The sequence below is a fragment of the Molossus molossus genome, unplaced genomic scaffold, assembly GCF_014108415.1.
Source record: "Molossus molossus isolate mMolMol1 unplaced genomic scaffold, mMolMol1.p scaffold_m16_p_10, whole genome shotgun sequence".
In the NCBI taxonomy this organism is placed as follows: Eukaryota; Metazoa; Chordata; class Mammalia; order Chiroptera; family Molossidae; genus Molossus; species Molossus molossus.
The window spans coordinates 62,341,091-62,368,014 of record NW_023425345.1 but is presented as its reverse complement, the minus strand read 5'-3'; the positions used below and the strand labels follow the sequence as shown (position 1 = coordinate 62,368,014).

At 43.4% G+C, this 26,924-nt stretch overlaps 1 protein-coding gene across 1 annotated transcript in view; it reads right to left on the bottom strand.

The window, feature by feature from the left end:
• The window catches only part of PTPRR (protein tyrosine phosphatase receptor type R), a 227,553-nt gene that overhangs the window by 65,524 nt on the left and 135,105 nt on the right, over positions 1-26,924 (bottom strand). Inside the window, exon 5 of the mRNA XM_036251020.1 lies at positions 24,739-25,001. Coding sequence (XP_036106913.1) covers positions 24,739-25,001 — 263 coding nt within the window. The remainder of the gene's footprint in view (positions 1-24,738; positions 25,002-26,924) is intronic.

The window sequence follows — 26,924 nt, the reverse complement described above, 5'->3', positions numbered from 1 at the left end:
CCTAACAAATTCCAAGAGTTCTTCAGACCTCAGCAAGTCAAAATATACAACGGAAATCGTTTTTGACAAGAACCCTTGGGCTAAGCTTTAAGTAATCAGTATCTGGTTAGGACAGGAATCACCCAGTATCCTGTGGAGGAAAACAGCTGACTTGAGGGCCATTTCAGCTTTCCCTCTTATAATCACGCTTTCTCGTCTACTGCCAACTCGCTCCTGGGCTGCCCTCCATGAGGCCTGTGACATTCCGGGAACCCAGGGTTCACCAGTGCGGGCTTGGCCGGGCTCCCCACCCCCATCTTTCCCTGCAGATAATTTCTGCAGTGAAATTATGCTGGATCACGATGTTTAAATGTACATCCTAATGAACCTTTTAAAACTCCCAGACTAAATCGCGTCATTGCTTTGTTAAGACAACACATCCTTTCTTTTTTTAGAATGAAAATCGCAAAGGCTTAAGCACCCAATTTCAATTGCTTCCATAAAGCATAACTCTTTATTATTGCTATTAAAGAAGAAATAAAGCCTTTCTGATTGACACCAAATGAGAATCTTCCACAGAGCCATGGACACCCAATCTGGGAAACTGTGGGTGCATTCGCTGTCTGAACAAATACCAGGGTCCCCGCTGGGACTGCCTTCCAGGGATGATAAGGGACCTTGCAAGGGAGGCTTCTGTGACTCCGTCAGATTTAGGGTCCTTACCTGGCCTTTTCTCTGTTTATTTCATTTGGCTTTAAAATTTAAAATGGCAACAAATATCTCCAGCAGGATTTTTGAGGACACAGAAACGAACTGCTTAAATGTCCTTCCAACCACAAAAAAAAGTAAAGCCCAACCTTCGGTTGACCCTGAATTTTCTGTCTGTTAGTGGCGCACAAGTGCCATCTAGGGGTGGAAGACGGAACCACCGGCTCTTCTCCGAGTGGGACGGGTTTTTCAGGGTTAGGCTGAACAAATGACTTCATTTTACCAAACTTCTATTTCTCTATGGACAAAATTGAATTGAGTCGGACTATGAATATAGAAAAGGCTAAAACAGAAGAAGAATTATAGCGTGCTATGGACATCAGAAGAGGCAGGAAATAGGAAGGAGTGCGAGATGCAGAGGCACACAGACCTGAGCTCATCCCTGCAGCCCACAGGCTCTAGGACATTTATTTAAATGTCTGTGCCTCAGTTTTCTCATTATTAAAGCTGAGATTTTAAAATCTGACTCCCTGAGGTGCTTATGAGGAGGAAATGATATTACATAGTTGTAATGCATCGTGTTCAATACCTGGCACATGGAGCTGCTCAACAAACATTAGGTATTCACAGAGACATAGCAAGGGCTTTCTAGTGCCTTCCTCTGCATACGGAGGACTGCTTACTCTGGGACATTTTTTTCTTATTGGTACTAACACTAGACCTTGGGGTGTTATCCAATATTTAAATATGACCAATAATAATCTTACTTCCCCAACCCCTTTATCATTGCCCCAATGAGTTTTTCTATCCCAGTTCAGATTAAAGCTCAGATTTGGTTCTTCAATGAATAAGGTTTACATATACAGAGAGCTATGTACTCCATTACAGCAGTGCTTTCCATTCTAAGCATACCAAGAGAGGTTTATTTATGTAACTTTTTTTCTTGATTGATTTTAGAGAGAGAGGAAGGGAGAAGAAGAGAAAGAGAGAAACATCGATGAGAACATTGATTGGCTGCTTCCTGCATGCCCCTCACTGGGGTTTGGCCCACAACCTGGGCACGTGCCCTGACTAGAAATCGAACTGGCAACCTCTTGGTTCATGGGTCGAAGCTCAACCACTGAGCCACACTGGCCAGGCAGAGAGGTTTATTTATTTAAAATGCATGTGTTAGCCTGGCTGGTGTGGCTCAGTTGGTTGAGGGTCGCCCCATGGACCAAGAGGTCACCGGTTCAATTCCAGGTCGGAGCACATATCCAGGTTGTGGACTCAATCCCTGGTGGGGGATGTGCAGGAGGCAGCCAGTCAATGTTTCCCTCTCATCAATGTTTCTATTTCTCGCTCCCTCTCCCACCCTCTCACTCTAAAAAATTAATAAATACATATTGAAAAGTAAATAAATAAATAAAATGCACGTGTTATGCAAACAAGATCATCTAGAAATACACACTTGAAAGAAATGCATCGCAGACACTTACCCGCTGTTATCTCTGTGCTTCGATGCCCACAGAAGCCCTCATGTACACTACTGCTGCGTGTCCTAAAGATCTCGGCTTAGTATGTTAGAACCGATGCTAAGGATCCAAGGGAACAGTATTGATTACAGTCATTCGGTCAACATCACAGTGGGATAGACACTCATCTGTCCCAGATAGCGCCACAGAAGGACACCCACTGCCATCTAATAACAACTGGCAGCCCCCGCCTGGGGCGCACTCCTGCCCACTGGGGGTGGGGGGTGGGGCTGCAGGGGGAAGAAGGGCAGGCATACAGAGAATTGCTCCCGTCCAGACATTGTCATGCAAATCAAAAGGGGCACTAAAATGAAGGGGGTGGGGGGGGGATATTAAATGCCTTTCAAATGCATTTTAGGTTTGCCATTGGAGTCTATTTAGGTTTACTACCAGATTTCTTATAGGGCCTTGGCAAGTGCCCAGTCTCCCTAACTGCTTAAAAATACTATTTAGCATCTTGGGCTTTTCTGCACCTTGGCTATTGGTAAAACTGGGAATTATAGCTCTGCATAATGGTTAGGATTCAAAACATTACAAACTTTTTCTAGCATTTAATCTTTATTTCACAGATCTAGCCCTTCCATGGAAGGTACTTTAGTGAAAACAATAAACAAGTGGATGCAAAGCCCCCCTGCTGATACATCTAGGAAAGACATCTGTGGGAGGGCAGCTGGATGACTCAGGACCCACGGGGCAGCAAGGGCCGCAAACTCGGTGAGCACGCTGACCGGTTCTGTGGGGACTCATGGCCGGAGTCCACCACGGTTTTCAATGTCTGCAAATTTGGGTGTGGAAAATATTTTAAAAGAACAAACGATCGGAGTTTGTTCTCAAAATGAAGGAGAGGTGGATGAATAAATGGCTCGACACTCCTGTATCTTTTGGGAAATTTGCCCTAGTTCTGGGCCCGCCACGGGCGCTTCCTCTCCACCCACTTCTTTCCTGCTGTCCTAGCACCAAACCAGGGTGCTTTCGGGTCTGGTGCCCAGGGCTTGCAGATGCTTCGGTGAGTAAGAATGCTCTTCCTGTGTAAGAACACAAGACATTGAGGAACAGGAAAAGCCTATCCGGTCCAACATACCTGCCCTTTTTAGGTTTATCATAATCTCACCTTCCTGCATTGCTACCTCCCTCTGTCGCCCTATACAGAAAAAACAAAAACAAAAACAAAAACACTTCTTAGAGATGTCTCCTGGTCTCTGCTAACACTAGGTCGGCTCGAGTCAGGCATACATTTCAGTCCCGCTGTCTTTAAAACTGATGGTTTCTGAAAACAGTTCACAAGGCTAGTAGACAGTTGGTCATTTTTCTTTCGAGAGAGTCATAAACCATGAAAGAAGCTTGGCTTCCAGGGAGAGAGGTCATCTGGCTTGCTTTGATGCTTAGCTTTTCATTGGGAGTTATCATGTTGGTCCTGTTCTGGGTACCGATATTTGCTTTCAGAGTGTTCAGTGATAAGGGACCTGTTTGTGTGGAATAGGACTTACTGTGAGGAAAATCTGCAGGTGGCTAAAGATTCACCACGCCCAGCAGAGACCTGTTAAAGAGCTTAACATTCTCTGGATGCTTCCCTGGCCCCTGCTACACATTTCATATCTGGAATTTACAATAGGGTGAGGTAAGCCACTCTCCATCGTAAAGAAGGTGAAATATTTAATCAACATTTTCAATGGAAAAGCCAAAGCATAGGCCTGCCACTCAAGTCCTTACAAAAGAGTCCGGGCAGCATTTCTATCGAGTGCCTACGAGTTTTAGGCACTGGGTTTTTACTTTTTAACTGCGCAGGTCAACAAATCACTGAGAAGACACGAAAACTGTCTGCCAGATGTCGACTACTGATTAATTTGTCTTAAGTTCAGCCAAAAGGGAAGAAAATACGATGGGTGGAGCATGAACAGCAAGCACAATCAACATCTGACCAACCAGGGTTTCCTGTCACCTTGGGAACAAAAGTGATTGGCACTGGTTTCCTGTGTACAAGTTAAAAACCAGTAGCAACTGCAGTAACAAGAATAAACTACAGATAAGAGGCTTGGAAATCAGATCAAATCACCCGAACTTCAGCTTGAAACCCTGAGCAGAAAAGTTCTAAGATAACTTTTGAGGACATTCTTTTCCCCTTCTAAGTTATTTTATATTTAAAGTATATTTACTTATAATTTTTCCATTTCTAGCAGTCTCAAATCATTGAAAAGAACACAGAAGTTTAAACTCACGTTTTGGGGGTCATATATGGTGCCAAGATTTAATATTTTTCATCATTCAAAGGGTAAAATTTTATCAAAGCATTGGAGTGATTTTTTTGTCTTGGTCTTTACACTGTCTTGAAGTATAGCTTTCTAGAGGCAGAATCTTTTTGTATAAGGGACAGTCCCAACTGTCCATGCAGATTAAATATGACAAATATAAATTGTAACTTAAACTTTCAAAATGTGGAATTACAGAAGACACAACAGAACTACAATGGAACCAAAGCATCAGCAACATTTACCGTTTTCTTGGTGTTGTCTGTTTTTCAGTTTTTTCCTTATCCCCTTAGCTGCTGATGTCATCAGCGTTAAATGGCATTCTTACTGCAGTGGTATGTGTTAGAGGCAACACAACTCGGCTGTCGGTGTGGGTTCTGAAATCTTATTTCTCATTGCTTCATTCAGTCAGAAATACTTATGAAGCATAGGAATACATGGAGGCACATCCATGAATTGAGGACTGTGACAAACTGAGCAGCATGGTTAACTGTCCCTTTATTTTCTAAGAATTCACAGAAGTTAGACAAGCATACAAAGAGCTAGCAGCAGTTGAAAAATAATAAAATAAGGGAGCAAAACGTTTGCAAAATATACTTTGAAAGACAGTTAAGTTGAAAGTTGTAAATGATTATTTTATTTATGAGATTTAAATAAAAAAGTTACTTCATATCTTTTTATTCTGTTCTTCCAATTTCAGAATCCCTCCCACAACTCATTCATTCATTATATAAGTACATATAAATTGTAAAACACTCCTCATACTGCATTTTGGAATTCATGCAACTTCTGTTACTACCAGTGCAGTGGTTAAGAGTGGGTTAAGGAACCAGACAGCCTGGGGTCCAAATTCAGGTTCTGCCCCTTAAGACTGCGTGATCTTGGGCAAGTTACTTAACCTGACTATTCACCAGTTTTCTTATCTGTCATATGGGGGTGCAACTGGTACACTTACTTCATTAGCTTGTCGGGAGGATTAATTGAGATAATACATGTAAAACGCTGAGAACAGTCCTTGGCACATAATAAACGCTACATAACAGGCATATGAACACGATTGCAGCTACTGCTGCCTCTGTTGCTATCAAGACACGTTCAGTGCAGCTGCCACAGGGCCTGCAGCTGTTTCTGCGGTGATGTCTGGTGGGGTCGTGAACGCTCTCGTTATGGCGTCTGACTGGCCATGGCGCTCCCACTTCTGCTGCTGCAGTTGGACCTGCTGGTGCCTGTCTGCTGCTGCAGCCACCCCAGCTGTCACTGTCGTCAGCAGTTACTGTGTGCGTGTGTGCAGGTGAGAGCATGTAGTCTGGATGGACATACACAACATGTTAATGGTAGTGAGCACTGGTGGTGAGACTGACTACGAAATGATTTTTGTGTTTTTGCTTTGGCTTAAATATGCTTTATTTAAAAAAAACAAAGAAAACTACAGGCCAATATCCCTGATGAACATAGACGCCAAAATCCTGAACAAAATATTAGCAAATTGGATCCAGAAATACATCAAGAAAATTATTCACCATGACCAAGTGGGATTCATTCCAGGGATGCAAGGCTGGTACAATATTCTCAAATCAATAAACGTGATACACCACATAAACAAAATGAAGAATAAAAACCACATGATCATATCAATAGATGCTGAAAAAGCATTTGACAAAATCCAGCATCCATTTCTGATAAAAACGCTCAGCAATGTAGGAATAGAGGGATCATATCTCGACATAATAAAGGCCATATATGAAAGACCTACAGCCAACATCATACTCAACGGACAGAAACTAAAAACTTTTCCATTAAGAACAGGAACAAGACAGGGATGTCCACTTTCGCCACTCTTATTTAACATTGTACTGGAAGTCTTAGCCACAGCAATCAGACATGAAGAAAAAATAAAAGGGATCCAAATTGGAAAGGAGGAAGTGAAACTGTCATTATTTGCAGATGACATGATATTGTACATAGAAAACCCTAAAGACTCCATCAAAAATCTATTAGACTTAATAAATGAATTTGGCAAAGTAGCAGGATACAAAATTAACGTCAAGAAATCGACGGCATTCTTGTACATCAATGATGAACTCACAGAAAGAGAAATTGAAAAAACAATCCCATTTACCATCGCGCCAAAAAAATTACGATACCTAGGAATAAACTTAACCAAAGAAGTAAGGGACCTATTTGCAGAAAACTACAGGTCATTGAAAAAAGAAATAGAGGAAGATATAAAAAAGTGGAAGCACATACCCTGTTCATGGATTAGAAGAATTAACATAATTAAAATGTCCATACTACCCAAAGCAATCTATAGATTCAATGCAATCCCTATCAAAATACCAACGACATATTTCATAGAACTAGAACAAATACTTCAAAAGTTCATATGGAACCAAAAAAGACCCCGAATAGCCACAGCAATCTTGAAAAAGAAGAACAAAGTAGGTGGGATCACAATACCAGATATCAGGTTATACTACAAAGCGACTGTAACCAAAACAGCCTGGTACTGGCACAAGAACAGGCATATAGACCAGTGGAACAGAACTGAAAACCCAGAAATGGACCCAAGGCAATACGCTCAATTAATATTTGACAAAGGTGGCAAGAGCATACAGTGGAGTAAAGACAGCCTCTTTAATAAATGGTGTTGGGAAAATTGGACAGCTACATGCAAAAAAATGAAACTAGACCATCAACTTACACCATACACAAAAATAAACTCAAAATGGATAAAAGACTTAAATGTGACCCGTGAATCCATAAAAATTCTAGAAGAAAATGTAGGCAGCAAAATTTCGGACATCATACGGAGCAGAATTTTCACTGATACATCACCTAAGGCAACAGAAATAAAGGAGAAAATGAACACATGGGACTACATCAAACTAAAAAGCTTCTGCACAGCAAAAGAAACAATCATCAAAATGGAAAGGCAACCCACTGTATGGGAGAACATCATTGCCAATGATGTATCAGATAAGGGGTTAATTTCCAATATATATAGAGTGCTCATACAACTCCACAAAAGGAAGACAAAGAACCCAATTAAAAAATGGGCAGAGGAGATGAATAGACACCTCTCCAAACAGGACATACAAATGGCCAAGAGACATATGAAGAAATGCTCAACATCACTAATCATCAGAGAGATGCAAATTAAAACAACAATGAGGTATCACCTCATACCTGTCAGAATGGCCGCCATCAACAAATCATCAAACAACAAGTGTTGGCGAGGGTGTGGAGAAAAGGGGACTCTAATACACTGCTGGTGGGAATGCAGACTGGTGCAGCTGCAATGGAAAACAATATGGTGCTACCTCAAAAAATTAAAAATTGAACTTCCATTTGACCCAGTGATCCCACTGCTGGGAATATACCCTAAGAAGCCTGAAAAAACAATCAGGAAGAATATATGTACCCCCATGTTCATAGCAGCACTATTTACAATAGCTAAGATCTGGTAACAGCCCAAGTGTCCACCAGTAGACGAATGGATAAAAAAGCAGTGGTACATATACACAATGGAGTACTATGCAGCGGTAAGAAAGAAAGATCTCTTATCCTTTGAGACGACATGGAGGGACCTGGAAAGTATTATCCTAAGTGAAAGAAGCCAAGCAGAAAAAGACAAATACCACATGATCTCACTTATATACGGAATATAATGAACATAACAGTCTGAGGAATACAGTAGACACAGACACATGGAAGTAGGGCACAGACTGACATCCCTCAGAAGAGGAGATGGGGGGTTGGGGGGTGGGAAGAGATAAACCACGGAACTTATATGCATGTCTGCATGACCAATGGACATGGACAACTAAGCCAGGGACAGGGTGGAGGGGGGGTGGGGGTGCCAATGGGGTAAAAAGGTAAAATATCTGTAACAAAAAAATAAATAAAAAAAATTCATAAAGCAAAACAAAAAAAACCCACTTTTTTTCTTTATTGATTTTTAGAGAGAGAAGAAGGGAGAGGGAGATAGAGATAGAAATATCGATGAGAGAGAACATTGACTGGCTGCCTCCTGCATGCCCCCCACTGGGGATCTGGCCCACAATCTGGGTATGGGTCCTGACCGGGAATCACACTGGTGACCGCTTGGTGCATGAGTCGGTGCTCAACCACTGAGCCACACTGTCTGGGCTTGGCTTAAATATGCTTGAAAATTTTCGGCAATAAGAACGTATTATTGTATAGTTCTTTAAAAATTTAAAAACAGTTAATAAAGGCTGAAGAAACATTGAGGTCTCATATTAATCAATATTTTGTATTGCCTCATGGCTAATGCTATCTTCCTAAGAAAGGAAGGGTGTACAGGGTGCCCCTTCCCAGTGTACAGAAGGATTCTTCACTATCATCCTCTTCAACATATGAAGAGAGAGGCCGGGACACACGATTTATTTGCCATCTGACTATGCACCAAGATCACATAGGCATTCCAGTCACAGATTTATTTTGTTGTTATTTTTATCCCATGTCAAAACTTTCCTCATTTATCTTTATGTTTAAGAAGAAATATTTTTGATAAGAGAGGTCTTTTGTATGTTTTAGTCGAACTGTTCCCAGGAGAATGGCATTGGGTTGGCCCATAGCTCAGTTTTGAACAATTACCCTGACATTATCCTGAAAACAATCCCTGCAAGTTCTACTAAGAATAAATAAAGCACAATGGGGTAAAATTATCCACGGAACCTAGGAAAGGCAGCTATATTTTAGTCAGGAAATCTAAGGCTTTTCTGTCCAATGTATTATGTTCTTGTGTTTCTGTAGTCAAAAATGCGGAATGTGAAAAAAAATACAAATTCCCCAGTTACTGATTGGGGGGCTGAATACTAGAAAAAATGTAACAACAGCCCATGGGTGGGTTTCCATGCCCTGGCCATGCCCTGGCGGTGCCGATGGTTTTAATAGAACAGAGCAAATGGGGGGAAAGAATGACGTGCAGTCAGAATAAGGTGATTGTTTTTTAGAATCATGACAAAGAAACCTTAAATCTGTGTATTGTTCCCCTTACCAACTGTTCTGAAACTTTAAATGTTAAAGGGTTAAATATCTAATGCTCTGAGACAGATGAGCAAAATGATGACTTCATTTCTAGACTCTTGAAGTTCTAAAATGCACGGATTCACCCTCCAAGGGCTCCAGCAAAACCCTGACTGGAGGCAAACTCAGCAAGTTTGTCTCTCTTCGCTAAGGGAGGGCTTTCTTAGTGCCCTTCTGAGCCCGCAGAGGAAAGTCACAGTCAAACGGTAGTGCTTCTTACGTCGACTCACATCAGACATGGTCCTGTTGACAGGTGATTTTCAGTGTAACTTTGTAGGAGGTTGCTCAGGAGACCCAAACTAAAACCCAGTAAGAAACGCTTCCTCGCCCTGGCTGGTTTGGCTCAGTGGTTAGAGTGTCGGGTCCAGGTTCAGTTCCCACTAAGGGCACAGACCTCGGTTGCAGTTTGTCCCCGGCCCTGGTTGGTCGTGCGGATGGCAGCCACTCGATGTGTCCCTTTCACGTCAATGTTTCTCTCTCTCTCTCCCTCCCACTCTATCTGAACAAAAAATGGAAAAAAAATGTCCTCGGGTGAGGATTAAAAAAAAAAGAAACGCTTCTTTTTCTTTTTAAAAGTCAGTGTAATGTTTACTTATATTTTAGTCAACCTAATTCAAGAAAATTTCATCAAAAAGCCAATTCAGTGCAACGACTATCATGTGCCTACTGTAAAAAGGACATTTTAAGGCAAAAATCAGCTTCAAATTTGAGTAGCAATTTAAGGTCCTAGAAACGTATGTTCCGTGGTTGACAGCTTGGGGTCTGGAGCCAGACCACCTACATAAGTGCCATGGCTCCCACCGCCAGTGAGGTGACCTTGAGCAGGTGGCGTAACCCCCTGGGGCCAGGGTTTTCTATTCTGCAAAACTGGGACAATAACAGCAAGATTGTTTTTAATGTTCTGAGTTATACGAGTGAAGCATTTGTGTTTTATAAATGTTGACTGTTATTATTATCATCATAGGATAGTCTGCATTATAATAATAGGGTTCCTTCCTACTTATTTCCATTACCTCCTCTCTATTCTCTTCACGGTTTTGAAATATACAGAGAAGAAGTTGGAGAAGAAATGTAGGAGGATACAATGAGATTTTGGTGGAAAAAATATGTATGTTAACGTTCCTACCAAGTATTGAAAATGTCACATATCAATTGATGTAGATTTGATCATATCTAACGCTGAGACTGCAGGATAGCGGAAGATGAAATCTTGAAATAGTTACATAAACTTCAAAGGACCCCATGTTGTCACAGAAATTGGATGATACTGGCTCCTCTCTCAGAAAATTAAAACACTCAGATGCAAAGGTCTTCCTAGCCGAGGGTTTTGCTGAACAACTGCTTTCTCTGGGAACATTAAAAAACTATTGCTTTAAAAATGAAATGACTTTAGTTATAACAGTAAGGTAAAATACAACTTTTAGAATGGGTTATAAGGGCCCTGGCCAGGTAGCTCAGTTGGTTAGGCCATCATCCTAATACATCAAAGTTGTGGGTTTGATCCCCAGTCAGGGCACATACAAGAATCAACCAATGAATGCATAAATAAGTGAAACAACAAATCTATGTTCTTTCTCTCTCTCCCTCTCCCCTCTCTCTAAAAAAAAAAAAAAATTAACAGAAATTTTTTAAATGGGTTATAAGGATAATAAACTAGAATAATTAACTTCTAGGCATAAATGATACCTAACATATCAGAGTCAATCTGTAAAGAACTATAAAATAAAAATTTATAAACATGTTTCTAAAAGAAGTTATCATTTTTGTACTGAAGCCAGGTTTTATAAGTGGCCAATGATCATGTATCTGAGAGTAAGCAACAGTTTTCCTAGGAATTATGTTTGGATTTATATGCACTATAAACAGCCCTGGGACACACTAACGGTGTCTCAGCTACACCGAGGCCGACAGTAGGTGGGAGAAGATGCTCCGGCCACTTCACTGCAGAGCAATCGAACTAGAAGAGTCTCATTAAAAGTGCTTCCCAGCAGGGCAAGGGACAGGCTCCACACAGAACTGCTGCCACAGGAGAAAGCCACGTGTACCAGAAGCTGACCTGCTCCCCCTCAGGTCTCTGACGCATCTGGACAGGTACATCCCAAACAGCCTGTCAGAGGAAACAATCACATGGATGGTCTTCAAACTCTTTTAAAAACTGAACCTCTTGGGTAAACAAGGAAAGAAACCCTTCTTGCAAGGCCAATAGGCAGAAGAATAGCCAGAGCTGGGCTCATTGAGGAGTCTGAGAAGGACCCAGGACCCACCAGCCCATCTCTCCCAAGGCTCTGTGGGGCATAGTTGAAGACCACTAATTCCGATTAAAATGTGGGATAATCTATAGCTAGTCACAAAGCCAGCTATAAATTTATGGTTGAATAGCCCAGTTCGGACAGGTGGTCCCCGTAAGACTTACAGCTCTTTGTAAACGAGTCCGTTACCTTGGTCTCAGTTCCTGCTTCAGTAAAACACTAAGGAGGGCATCTTCCAACGCCACACCCTGTGATCCTAACAATTCCGGTAACATATGCAGTTCTGGGAACCCAGTGTTTCGTGAGAAGGTAACCGGTATTGGGGTACCGTGAAGCCAAAAGTGAAACTAGCTTTAGACAGTCATTGAAAAAGGTTTCAGCTGTGCCATCGATGACTTGTTTCCGTTCCAGCGCTCTGTGTCCAGTAAGGGAGGGGCCACTGTGCTCCTCAGAGGCTCGGCCACTAGCGCCGTAGTCCCAGGACCACGCCTGGGACCAGGGCCAAGACCATCCAGGCTGTGTTCACAAACAGGAGTGATTTAAATATAGAAATATAAATACATAGTAATTTGAGTATATTTAAATATACATAGGCATTTAGATACACATATTTAAACATGTGGGTTTAAATGTATATGTTCTAAATTATATATGTTTGTGTATATTTCAATATATAGTTATCACAGGTATACATGTATGGCTATAGGTACCTCCTCAACTCTGCCCTGAGCTATGGAGGCTAAAATGTTGGGAGTGACTCTAGAACATCTTTCCGTCTAGAAATTCTTTCTGGGTTTTACCTAGCAGCATACCCAGAGAGGTGACAAAGTCTCCCTAGCAGAGTACAACATGAAATCAGGTTGCGGAACCACGGCTCTAAGGTTCCTCTCAACTTTAAAATGCTGTATTTTTGACTTTTTCCAAGAAGCCCCTCGTTCTGTCACCACCTACTTTGAGACTGCACCGTGCCCACCACGACCACTGCCACCACCATCCAGTGAGCATGAGGGAGGGTGTCCCTGGGGTCACTGCAGAGGCTATACAGCCATGCTGAGGATTTCAGTCCCAGAGGCCAAGACGGTCCCTTTAGGGCTGACTGTTGTTTCCGTGCTCCCCCTGCAGGTCATACGCGATAGGACATGCTTAGATTAGAAACTGAAATCGTCGGGTCACCACTTTTATTTACTGAGCATGTCCTTCATTGCTCTTAAGGATTTTACACTTAATAGGGTGACTGTTACTCTAATTACATCTCTGCGCACATTCTTTCAACATCTCTATCAACCAAACTCTTGGACTCAATCTGCCCAAATAACAAAATACATGAGCTCCCCCCACCACCCCATACTGAATATATGTGTGCAATGTTTTATTGCTGCATTCTTTGGTTCTCATTCATTCAACTAGAAATGCATTCACTTTTCTCTGAACTGCTCCAATAGCTGAGCCCTTCCCTTATATATCTTTTGGGCAGAATAGGAATTGTTTCTATTAATTTGCTTTTTTCTATTCATTTCTGCCCTCAATACATTCAACGCTCCGTGAATTATGTGGATGGAGTGGAAAATGAAACACCTGTAAGGTTGGGATATACTTTAAAGCCTGGTTTAGAAAGTGAAGTCAACTGTCTTCCTCAAAGTAGTGAGACAAATTAAGCCAGGACCACAGCCAAGGTTATAAAGATCACCTGGATCAAGATGTTAGCTGGAAGACTCTTTCCTCTGCAGAACTTTCATGATCACATTTTTAAAAGGCTAAATTTTTAAAAAGCCCACTAGGAAAGTGAAGAGAAGGATAGGGGCAGACGCCCCATACGTATGTCCGCAAAATGTTCAAAGAGGAAGAAATCTTGCCTCTCGGCAAAAAATTTGCGATCTTGATGTCTGAAAGCTCTGTCTAGATTTCTAAGCCATTATTTTATAAGCATGGAATCATTCTGCTGCATGACTTTTCTTGTCCTGATGCATATTTGTTCTGTAATAGGTTTGGGACAGAATCTCTTTAATTTTACAAGACTTACACATTGAACAGGAACAGGCAGGACATAGACTGAAATACTTCATCGGGCACATAAAGAGGCTGGAGAAATTCAGTATTCAGGAATGAAATGGCAAGTGAGATGTTTTCCCTGTCCTGGGGCTTTCTAGAACTAGATGGAAATTTCAGAGTTGAAACAGATGAGAGGCTAACGCTGATGAATAAGGTGTACTCTGTACTAGTTAGCTAAGAGTTAAAGAACTCCCGCCACATGTGTGGATGAGGGTGTAAAGGAACAAAGATGAATGAGCTCCTAGGTGATTGTGTGTGTGTGTGTGTGTGTGTGTGAGAGAGAGAGAGAGAGAGAGAGAGAGAGAGAGAGAGAGAGAGAAGAGACCAAGTGTTCATGGGGTCAGGGAAGGGAAGGAGAGGTATTTATTCCTGGGGGTCTTTATCTGTTCTGTGGATAGGATGGGGAAGAACATTCATGGAGAGCAGTGCAGATTTGGAAAAGCTGCCTGGGCAAAGAGAAAGACGGCTGAATAGAAACAGCAACTGATCTTTGCTCAGTGTGGAGTGTCCCTAATGGACTCACATCCTTAAGAATCCATGGTCAGATTGTACTCATGCCTTCAGACTACAGTAGGTCTTCGCCCCGCTTTGAACGTGTTCATTCTCATAGGTCCTTTACTCCTTAATCATGTTCACTCACATTATTGATTAAAGTGGGTTTAAAGTTCCGGTTTGTTTCTCAGACTCCTTAGGTAGAATAAGGATTCTATCAGGAGGATATTCTGAATATGAATTTAGTAATAAAATACTAACTTTGGACTCCAAATTCAGCAACAAATAAAACATAACTAATCATTCAGGAGATCACACTCGGAGCAGGGGAATGAGGTTTTGCTAAACTCCCCTTCACGCCCCATGGTCAGAGGACGTGCGAGGAGATTGTGGTTCAAGGAGGCCCCTCGTGCTGCCCAAAGGGGCCAGACACCCTGCGCACATGGAGATTCTGTCTGCAAGGCAATGGGGAGATGACGGAGATCTGTGTGTGTGTGTGTTTTAAAAGTATTTCTTTCCATAAAATCGACTTAATTTGAAGAACTGGTTCCTTTTTTTCATGTAGAGATTTAACAAATATTTATAAGACGTATCAGGGATTGTGCTTCAGACACTACAATGTTGGGGAATAAGAATCAAGAAGGAAGAGGAGGAAATAAAAAAAGAGTCAGGCAGGATGAGTGGGCCTGGAAAGGGAAGAATTATTGAGGCTGGTATTTAAATCTCTGATCTCGAAAAAAAATTGGCTCCTAAATAAAAGGATTTATATATGATAAGACATATTAGGCAATAATAATTTCATTTGACACACTGTCCTTAAAATTGCTTGTGGACGAAATGAGAAATGAAAATGGCTGGATGCTTAAGCATTGTTAAGAAAGCACATCATATTTGAAAGGGTTCACTCCTATTTGCGATTTCTTTACAACTCTTTCATCACTACTCCGAGACCTTTTCTAAAGCATCTGCCAAAAGAGATTATACCTCACTTGCCTGAGAGGATATTGAAGTCATTATGGATTTTTTTTTTCTTTTACAAAAACAAGATCCTGCTTCTTTTTATCTTTTCCCGAGATGGCACTAGCTACTAACTGCTGCAACATGCAGTTGTCCACTAGAGGGCACTATTTCCACATATAATCAGGGTTCATCCAGGCTGGCTCAGACGTAGCTGAAAACAGAGCCCTTCCCCTTGTTCACATCACACCCAGAGAATCATTTAGCATTGCTAAATGGAAATGACTCTTCAACACTGATAGCAGACTTACAGGTAAAACAACAACAAACAAACCCATCAAGTCAAAAACAATAATTTTGCTGAAGTCACCTGCCGTGGGTGATCTGTGATTTTGCACTGTTTTGCCATAGAGGTCACGTATCAATAATTGGGGAAATCTGATGACAACAGAGCGATGCCTCACGTCATAGAAGAACCATGATCAGGGAGCTCATAAAATCATAGTGGGACCCTGAGCTGTATTTTATGACACGTTTCAAGTAACTACAAAGGTAAGTGGCTCTGCCTGCCAGGTGAAGTCTCCTGACAGGGAGCTACAATTGCGAGCTGCTCTCTCTCAGAAAGGAAGCAAAGTGTACTCTGGGAATTGTCTGAGCCTGCCCTGATTAAAATGCTTCTACAAAAAAGGCCGCTTCACCTAATTCTGTCAACTCGTACAACAAGATCTGGAACATGGTCCCCTCGCTAAGACTTGAAATATCATTTTAGAAAACGCAGCATTTAGTGCTCTTCACGGAGAAGCTCATGGGTAGAGGAATCGGCAAACACAAACCTCTACAATGATACCACAACCACCTCCTGTTTAGGGTCGGGACAGGAGAGCTTTACAGAAACCCCAGTGTTGTGCAGCTGGGGGAAGCAAGCATGATGGTCTCTAAAAACAGGTCACACTCTAAGAATGGTGTGAGAGTTCAAGAGGGTCACTGGGTTTTGCCCCCCATGGTGTGAGTGGAAATGGAGGCCACCTCAAAAAGCTGGATGCCAGTGTCCGGGATGGGGTTCAAGTTAATGAATGTCGAAGCATGGGCTGCCGAGAAGCCCCTTCTGCCTGACTCTCAGGATGCGGCAGCCCGAGTGATGGGTGGTCTGTTGGGAGGCTCCAGTAAGAGGACCCAGTGGGACTTCTGCTGTTCTGCCAGGGGCCACAGTGGAGAAAAAGGAAGATGGGAGAGTACTGTCAGAGCCGCTTCTGGGTCTGCAGGCTTGGGACTCAATCAGCCACAGGGGTCCTGGCACTTCAGCTTGGGGAGAAACCAGGTCAGCATTGCCAGTAAGTGATGGCCAGTTGTTCCCTTTTTAGGAAGAACTCTACCCTCAGTTCCTTAGAAATATATTTTGGCATCTGTGCTTTGCTCCTTGGGTTGTATCCACCATCATTTCTTTCATTTTCCACCGTTACCTTGTGTCTCATGCCTTGTCATTAATTTTCAGGCAGATTTCAAATTTTTGCCTCTATTTTCTTAATCTGTGTCGTTTTTGATAAGGGATCCTTTAAAGTTCTTTTCTAACCCTTTGGAACTCCAACCCACCTACATAAAAAGGCAATTGTGTCTCCTACCAATAAAGAGAGAAACAGTTTAGTGATCACCGTTGACGGAGGGCTTGTGCGTGTTTCCAAAGCCTCCCCAACTCTGCACATCCTCGTAAAAGTATTTAACAAAAATACAGTCATAACAATGAGAGAAGCTTAAGAGTTTTATCATCTGTATCGTCGAGGAGGAAGTAGCACATAGCGGTCATGGGCAGATTTTGTGGCCAGACCGTCCAGATTTGAATCTCTAACTCGACCTTTATCCCTCTGTGGCACTGAGCGTGTTCTCCACGCTCTGCGTCTCTGCTAGCTCCCCTGCAAGAAGGGCACACAAATAACGCCTGCCTCCAGGCTGTGTGAGGAGTGCATGAGATCATACGTCAGCACCGTGGTTGGCGTGGGTAGGTTAGTGATCGGTCTGTCAGCTTCTGTTATTTGTCCTTCTCTTCCCACTGCACGGGCAGTAGCCTGGTGCAGGGGCACAAACATGGGCCCCCCATGTCCACTGCCCACCATACACATATTGAAATGAGCTCTGCTATTACCTAGACAGTCTGCAGAACATGGAGCCCTCCCTTCCAACCCCCTGAGAACAGTTTCCAGCTTGACTTTTCTGGATGACTGCCTCATGTCTCCCCCTCACTTTGGCTTCTTTTCTAGACCCCCGTTCGCCATCACCTTGGTCCTCTATGTTGGGTTGTCACGGGGCCTCTAGAACAGGGACCTGCTGATGGAGGAGAACCCGAGACTGACGACGAGCTTCTAGATTGGCAGTGTATTGGCAATCTGCCACGAGTGTGTGGGATCTACTGCACAAAACCGAATTTTACTTGATTAGAATCTGAAAAGCATCTTGAAAGACAAGCATGGACTTTGCTAAGACGAGTAACAGTGTGACCCTCTGTGATACGTATACTTATTAAAGACACTGATTTGGAATCTATTTTTACTTATTTCCCACAGAATATGGAATGCAGGGGCTCCCCTCCCCCCAGACAGTTCTTGTTAGCAGTACAGCCTTTGGAACTAGGCTCCTTGGGTGCAAATTCCATTTGTCACTCTCAAACCTCCCAGTGACTTCTTATTCGGTTACTTGGGCAGGACCGTGGCCTCTTGGAGCATTTGTCCCCTCTCTGTAAGGAGGATAAGAATGTTCCCTGTGAGGATGACATGAGGTAAAGGGCCAACAATCTTAATGGCGTTGTTATTTTTACTGATGTTAAGTTAGGATGGACTTCTAAAAGATTGTTATCTATATGATCCCCATATGGTCAGGCAGAGAAACGGAGTCATGGCTGATAGACTGTGCTCAGGGTGATAGGTTCCATTAGAACAAATGGTGTTTATTTGAAGGAGGCTACAAGGTAGGAGGCCTGGAAAGATCAGGGAGGAAGGGGAAGAGATTTAGAAGCGCAGACCAGTAGTTACGGAAAAGTCAGCGAGAGAGAAAGTACAGCACAGGGAATATAGTCAATAACACTGTACTAGCTCTGGAAGGGGCCAGGTGGATACTGGAAATATCAGGGGGACACTTTGTAAAGCATATGGTTGTCTAACCACTATGCTGTACACCTGACACTAATGCAAATAATAGCGGGTGTAAACTCCAATTGAAAAAACCGATCGAGGAAAACTGGAGTATAAACTTAGCTCTGCTGCAGCTCATGCTGTAATCTTTGGCAAGTGATGCTGTTGGTGTCCTGCCCAGATCGCCTTTGCCAGATGGTGCCCATGTCTCCCCCTCCCCCATGCTGGCAGCACTGGCTGGGAATGGCACACAGCTGCCGCTTCTCCCGAGAATCACCCTCCGCTGATGGGCGTGGTCTCGTCCAGAGATGCCCAGTTATGCCTCCATGGTCCCCAGGACGGCCTGGGGTCAGTGGCTGACTGATCTGGGGGTCAGAGGCCCAGTCTGCCTGCCTTAGGGCGGAACAGTTCATGAGGTCACTCAGGCCGCAGGTCACCGCGTGCGGCCAGGCTGCGCCCAGACATCAGCTGAAACCACCGCTTTGCTTGGCTTCTCTGTTCTGCCCCCCCCCCCCCCCTTTCCTCCGGGCTTCTCCTGAGAGCACCCTCTCGAGAAGCCACTTGGACAAAGAATCCTTGTCTCAGGCTGAGGTGTGAGGGAATCTCTCCCGAGACCCGAGAGAGAAGATTCTGGGTCTCAGTTTTACTTGACAGAGAAATGAGGGAACTGGGATCCACGTTCATTGATGGGTTTATTTCATGAATACAGAGTCCAGAGTATTTCTGTAGACTTTGTACCCAGATAGTCAGTTGTATCCATTCTGGATTCTTTCCTTGTCCTATGTCTCCCAAAGGGAGATCAGTGAGGAACAAATAAGTCCCCTCTAGGTTCAGATTTTTAAGCATGGCAATGTTTCTCTGCTGGGGAGAGCAGGAGGCAGGGTCAGGACATCCGCCTGGCCCGGAGGAAATGACGGTAAGCAAAGGCTTTGCGTCTGGGCGCAGAATACTCAACGTTTTCTTGGTGACTGACTTTTCATGGCTTCTACCTGCTCTGAGGGGATCTCCCGGCTCAGCCAGGCTGCAACCCCTAAGAAAACCTTTCAAATCACGTCCCCGGGGGCTGACAGCGTCATTTGCATGGGATTTGTGGATAGATACCAAAATAGACGTACTGTATAGTACGGCTTGAGAAGCTGGAGAATGTCTGTTTCTTGGGCATCAGCATCCCTGGGGCCTGCAGCGGCCTCGCTGTGCCAGGAAGACATCTCCCCGTTAATGCCACCTTCCTGCTGGCTGCTCACGGTCCCCGAGGAGCCCGCCAGGAGTGAGAGCCATGTCCCGACGGACTGTCTCTCTGTCCTTGCTCACCTTTTACTTCTGATAAAAATCGAATGAGAAGGATCAGGAAATAACGCGAATCTGCCTGCCTGCTGGTTTCCTTCCCATTTCGGCTGGGCATTCACCACGCAGTGGCCTAAGGGGAAATGGGCAGGATCCTGCTGAGGCGTCTTCCCACTGACGGAAATGTGCCGTTCTGGGGTCTCAGTGTGACCTCGGTGTACTGGGCATCTGGGACCTGGCTTGTCTTGTGTCCTTGAGAGACAAGCGAGGACAGGGTGGAACAAAGAAGAGGGATCGGGGCGAGTACGGCCTCGCGCTGTGCACGGTACAGGCCCTTCTCCTCATCACAGGCGGACCAACAGGCTCCGAGCTGTGCACAGGCATCTGGATTCACCGCCCAGTTCACGGACCCACCGTGGGGGGTGAGTTCATTCCTTCCACGAGGACAGAATTAACTTGATACTGAGAGGTGTTAAAGCACACTAGGTGGTCAATTTATACATGTATATTTCTAGATAGGATAAGACAAATTATAAGTCATTTGACAGTTAAATAATATTTATGATTTCAAATGGCAGGTTCAACTGTATCAATTCAGTAAAAACAAACAAACAAAGAAAAAAACTTTCCTGAGCTCAAAAATATAACTGACCTAGGAATATGATCACAGAACAAAACCCAGAAGAATACTAGATTGCATTTTCCTCCTCAAAGGCACAGTGCCATTTTACATTGATTATTGATTTTATGGTATGCTTTCTAAAAAGGTACAACACATATTATGATACTTATTTTGTAGTTTGGGAAAACTAAGGACTTAAGTGACCTGTTGAATAATTCATTTAGTGAATATGTGAAGTCATATTAGCACAGAAGCTCAGCTGTGTAGTTTATTAGACTGTTCTTATGGAGGTTTGTTTATAATATATTTAATTAACTAACTCTGTAATATAAATTAATTCATTAACTAACTCTGTAATATAAAACACATATTCATCTTGATATCATTTTTATAATCATACAATACGACAATTCAAATATGAAATAATGAGATCTTGGTCCAGGGTAATGGTTATGAAAAGAGAGAATCAATAATGAGAAAATCCAGAATCAATATGATTTGGTGACGAGATGGAACTAGGGAGGAAATAAAGAGGAAACAACTATGTCTCTCACCTTATGATTCTTTAATCTTCATAATTTTCAGGATCTATACTTTGTACTAGTTAAGCATACACATATATTTTATTTATTTTTAATTTAAAATTATATCTACTGATCATTTTTTTAATCCTCACCCAAGGATATTTTTACATTTATCTTCAGACAAAGTAGGAGAGAGAGAGAAAGAGAAACATCGATGTGAGAGGGACACATCAATTGATTGCCACCCGCATGACCCCGACCGGGGCCAGGGATGAACTACAACCAAGGTACGTGCCCTTGGCCAGAATGGAACCTGGGATTCTTTGGTCCGCAGGCTGATGCTCTAACCGCTGAGCCAAACCAGCCAGGGCTATATCTACTTATTAATAATGTTAGAGTAACAGATCCCATCAGGAATGAGAGGTGTATGACCCAAAGGCTTTGAGACAAGTGACTCAACGTGCAGCCTTTATAGTCTCATGGTGATTTTTTTTTTCATCCTTGCCCAAGGACATTTTTTTCAATTTTTGTTCAGATAGAGTGGGAGGGAAAGAGGAGAGAGAGAGAGAGAGAGAGGGAGAGAGAGAGAGAAACACATCGACGTGAGAGGGACACATCGATTGATTGCCACGTGCATGACCCCAACCGGGGCCAAGGACGAACTACAACCGAGGTACGCGCTGCCCCCTTAGTGGGAACCGAACCCGGGTCTCTCTGGACCACAGGCCAACGCTCTAACCGCTGAGCCAAACCGGCCAGGGCTCATGGTGATTTTAATGACCAGACTGTCATGCAGTGAACAGAGGATTAACATTCTAGTCCAGCATCAGGAGATGGAGGGCTGTAAAACACAAAGCTATTTTAAAGCTATATAAGCATAAATTAAGTTTTAAGGCTTAAAACTCTCATAAAAGTTTTCTAACTCCATGGATCACTATACATCCTTCATATTTTATTATTCTTGAAACTAGTCACTACATTGTCTTGGCAGGGACTTATGGTAGAAAATGGGGTGAGAATAGATGAGGAAGGGATGATGGAATAGCAAAGTGTTTCCCTACTACTACTGGAAGGTGACCTGAGAATTATTCATTATAACATTCATTCATTCATTCATTCATTCATTCATTCATTCATTCATTCATTCAAGCATTTACTTCCAGAAGCTCTTGCTTCTCAGGAATTATGTTCTATATGTAAGACACAAAGAGACAATTAAATTATGTATGTGTCCTCAAGAAGCTTAGAGTGTAGGGAATAAGACATTACTAAATGAAAACTTCACCTGCACCTGAGAAGTCTAAATGCTGTATGCACGTAGAGTAACGGGACCAGAGCAGAGGGGAACAGAGGAGAGAACCGAACCAGTATCAGCAAGGCGGACTAGAGAAAGAAGGGGGAGGAGGTAGAGGAAGCTTGGAATGGCTTCCAGGAGAAAGTGAGGCTTGAATTTCACACTCTATATTCTTCTCCTAGTCCTTACTCCACGCTGCACCCTACAGCTCTTCTCTCCTTGCTGGGTAATCCAACCACGACCACTTCTCCTTTTACAACCTTTAACACGACCGGCACCTGAAGAAGTACCTCCAGCTCAGTCTACCTCTTTGATGACACTCTGAAGTTATGGGGAGAAACGAGTCTGCCTGGGAGCCTAAAGGTAGCTACCCACGTATCCCAAAAATAATGTCTTGGAGGCCAAAGGAAGAGAGTTTACAACAGAAGTGCTAGATGTAAAAATGAGACGTGCTTTGCGGTCAGCCCACTGACGTGCTTGGCACGTGTGGGAGAAACGGCGAGGGTGGGCGTGTGGAGACCAGTAAGGCAACAGACATACTCTGCTCGTTTAAGGCACATCTGGGCAAGACGAGAACCAGAGGAGGACTTGTGTTAAGGGAGTTTGTTTGATACAAAAGAGAACCTGTTTCTGTGCTGGGGGGTAGCTTTAGCAAAGAGGGTACAGTTGAAAATGGAGGAGGACATGCTATGATGATTGGGAGGGGGAGGACATGACCTGGAGCTTCTGGGGACAGAGTAGCTTCCTCCTGCTTGATGTGGGAAGGAAGTAGGGGGCGATGGTGGGGATGCAGCGGAGTTTGTAGACTGGGGGCAGGGAATCCGTTTAATTACGGATTGCACACTTGCTCTGCTAAAATCCTCCACCTGGACCACAGAGATGAGTAAGACACCATGCCGGTACTCTCCCTTATCAAACATTAATTTCACTTAAAGGGAATAAATGGATATTTAACCTTATGCTCCTTGAAATTCTAACATGCCCAGCAGTGGCTGACAAAGGGCAGGATGCTGGGAACAGGTACTCCCTGGAGGATTTCATCAATGACCTTGCTCAGAATTGGTGATTCATGACGATAATAAAAATTAGTCTGACTTTTAGTCAGTTTTATTATCACTTTAAATCATCTATAAAAATGACCCCTTAATGCCTGCATCTGAGCAGATCTTTCCTGACACCTTGCCCTTGGTACACCACCGGTGCTCAGATGCCTGCTTCAAGGCTTCTCTTAGAAGAAAATATAAATGCCTTACACCCGTCTGGGTAAGAAGAGTAAAAGAACCGGAAGGACGTGAAGAAGTCAAGTTTAACCCCTTCATATTTGCCAAAGAAGAAAGCAAGGCCCAGACAGGTGAATGGCACATGAAGCCACTCAACCCAGAAATGGCAGGGCTGGGTCTCAACTCCAGTTCTCCTGACTCCCAATTAGCTTCAGGGAAAAAGTTCCATCTTGTGTGCCTTTCCATGCTGCCACCCGGAAGCCAATTTAGTAGTATTCAGGCAAGGGAGTGGCACCTGGCTCCACTAGGAAATCATCACATATCTTGGGGAGGAGGAGAAAGAACGCCTTGACCACTCTTCATTTTCCTTCTGTTGTGAAACCGAGGTGTTTTCCTTTTAAGGACAGGGTTGCTCTCTGCAGCCAATCCTCTTCTTCAACTCGGTCATGGTTCTTTGACAATACTTTCAAAGAAATGTGAGTGACCAGCTTGGTCTTCTGCTGCTCTTAAAGCCACAGACTATTTTTTTCCGAAGGGATGTGGGGTACGCGTGTGTGTGTGTGTGTGTGTGTGTGTGTGTGTGTGTGTGATGGAAAATATAATCAAGTTTATACAGATGATCTAGAAACCGAAGGCAACAAAACATAGAGAGATAGAAAATGGAGATACAGGAAAATAAAAAGAGAATGAACCTGGAAATGTATCTTGAAAATTTTTAGTTCCTCTTCTACTCTGATGTGCAGTGTTGAATATAATATAACTCATATTTTAAATATAGCCACGAATCTTCTTATTTTAAGAAATGCCATGGGAAAGCTTTACCTTACATGTTGGGGAAATAAAGGATTAAGTCACTCATTTATGAATTCAGCACACTACCTTTCACACATTATATTCGCTTTAAATGAAAAATGAACAATATAAGAACATCACCAAGACAGGTAAAGCAACTAAAAGAATGTTACAAATCTTGAGATAATGTTGGTTTTTCTCAGAGGAAGCACAGGACAACTTTATAAAAAGTGAATTCGTGACGTAAGCTCCTTCTGCCTTACTCCAAATAATGCAGGCTTTGGGGGGACATGGGCAGTCCTGTCCACCAGAGTTTTGATGACAATTACAGGATAGGTCAGTGGCCCTCCAAAGGCCCTCAATAAATGATTATAGACACTGTCCTGTGTCAAAGATGACCTTCGCTTGGGTCTATACCAGTTTAACAAAATCAGATGTCACTAAAAGATTTTATGTAACAGCCAGATTCTTTGGGAGACAAGAAAGACTATTTCCTCTTGGGGTCCATATGGCGGTGAGCAATTCTACCTAATATGTTAATCACCTCTAGTTCTCTCCTTTTTAGTTGGTGAATACTCTTAAAAAAACAAAAAACAAAACCACACACACAGCATGTGAGGGATAGAGAAAGGGCTCTCACCTCTCTTGAAGTCCTATGGGTTTCATTTTGAAAGGGGACGGGCACACAGCGGTGGTGGCTTTGATCTCAGGAGTGTATCGACCTTGAGGGTCCACGACCACACTCAGTACCTTTGGCATCTGCTCAGGCTGGACCATGCTGTTGACTGTCTTTGCCTCAGACTGTGTTGGCTGTAACGCGAGGGGCGATAGGTGGATCTCCTGATTTTTCTCCTTATCTTGTCTCAAAGAAAGCTGAAACTTTTCTTTTAGTCTGTAAAGAATCTATAGAAGGAGAAAGAAAGAGCTCCTGTCACATTTTTGACACTCAATAACAAGGTAGGACCTCTTCCACCCCAACCCTGAAGACAAACCAAAGCCAAGGGTTACTGATAACACAAGTAAGCAAAGACTTCTGGGATGGCTTCTCAATTCTGCGGTATTGAGACTTTTCTCAAAAGAATATATCAGTAATTCTATATAGGGTGCACAAACATATTAAATATATATGTACATAAATTTTTTTCCTAAATATTGTTAAAAGCAAATTTCACTAATTTTATAAAAGAGCCAGATGTCAATTTGATCACAGGTAAGGTTTTAATTAAAATGACTGAAACAGGACTTACGGTCAAGATAATGGGTAGGTAAACGCGGTCTCGCCTTCTCCCACGACCACATCAAAATTACAACTAAACTATATAACAACCATCATTCAGAACTTCCTGAAATCAAGCTGAATGGAAGTCCTAGAACTACAAAATTAAAGAAGAAGCCACATCGAGACTGGTAGGAGGCGTGGATGGGCTTGTCCTATACCCACATGTGGCAGATAAAAATCAGGATGGTACCTCAACTGGGAAGGTCCTCCCTGAGGTGAGGGGTCCCCATCCCACACCAAGACCACCAGCTCAGGGTTCCAGAGCAGAAAGAGCAGTCCCCATGACTTCAGGCTGTAAAACCAGCGGGAACTGAGGCTGAGGGAGGCTGAGGCTTCTGGAGCCCCAGGCAGCTCCTCTTAAAGGACCTGTGCATCAACTTACTGGGACTTGCTCCCTCCAGGCTCCAGTGGGGGTGGGGGTGGGGGGAAGCAGTTTGAAAGGCACCAGAGATGTACAGGGAAGTAATGAATTGTTTGGCATCGGAGTGAGAGCTGAAGAGGCAGCTTTCTCCCAGACAGACATGCTGGCTGATGCCGTTGTTCCTTTGGGAGCCCTTCCCCCAAGGAGCTGACAAGTGGGTGTCATATCTGGGATGCCAGCAACCTGGCTCACAGGGTTTGCCCTACCCTGGTGATTCCCTGAGGCCCTGCCCCACCCAACTTTCTGGCCCATCCAAGCTGTTTCTAGTGGCTTTACCAAAGGATTGGCCTCTCTTGGCTCCTGCTTCAGATTTTCCTAAATTCTCTCAAACAAGCAAGCCCCATACCTCTAGCTAACTGGCCCCAGGCCTGGCACTAGAAGCAGCCGGCCTTGGTTCACAGCTTGGATTTACCTGGGCACCTCCGAGTCCAGCATAGGAAGCAGCCATCTGCCGATTTCTTTCTAGTTTATCCCTGGTGGCCCCGGGTAGAACACAGGCAGTCACTGACCTTGCCCCAGAGCCAGCACACCCAGTGGACAGCTTCAAACCATATCAAAGCATCACCACACAACCACCTTTATAAGCGACACACTCAAGAAATGGACTCAGTGGGTACCAGAGCCCTGATGAAGTAAGTCTTGCTCTGTGGTGGGCCCCTGCACAGCTGGTCCTCTAAGGTAGTCAGAGGTCAGTGGTAAGTGGATGCTGCCAGTCCTTATAGATGATCAGCCTGAGTAAATCTCTCCCACTGAAGTGCCTACAGCAGTCAAGACTCAATTATAACAGAAGGGTGTACAGTCCACACTAGGGGTGCACCTCAAGGACCCAGCTCTCATGATCAGGGAGCCTGTACCACTGAAACCTACTACAATTGGTCACCATACAAAGCCTAGGAGACATAGCAGCTCTACCTAATACATAGAAAGGAACACAAGGAGGCACCCAAAATGAGGAGACAAAGAAACATGTCCCAAATGAAAGAATAGAACAAAACTCCAGGAAAAGAACGAAACAAAATGAAGATAAGCAATCTAACATATGCAGAGTTCAAAACACTGGTTTATAAGGATGCTCAAGGAATTTAGCAAAGACCTAAAGAGCAGAAAAATGGATCAGTCAGAAATG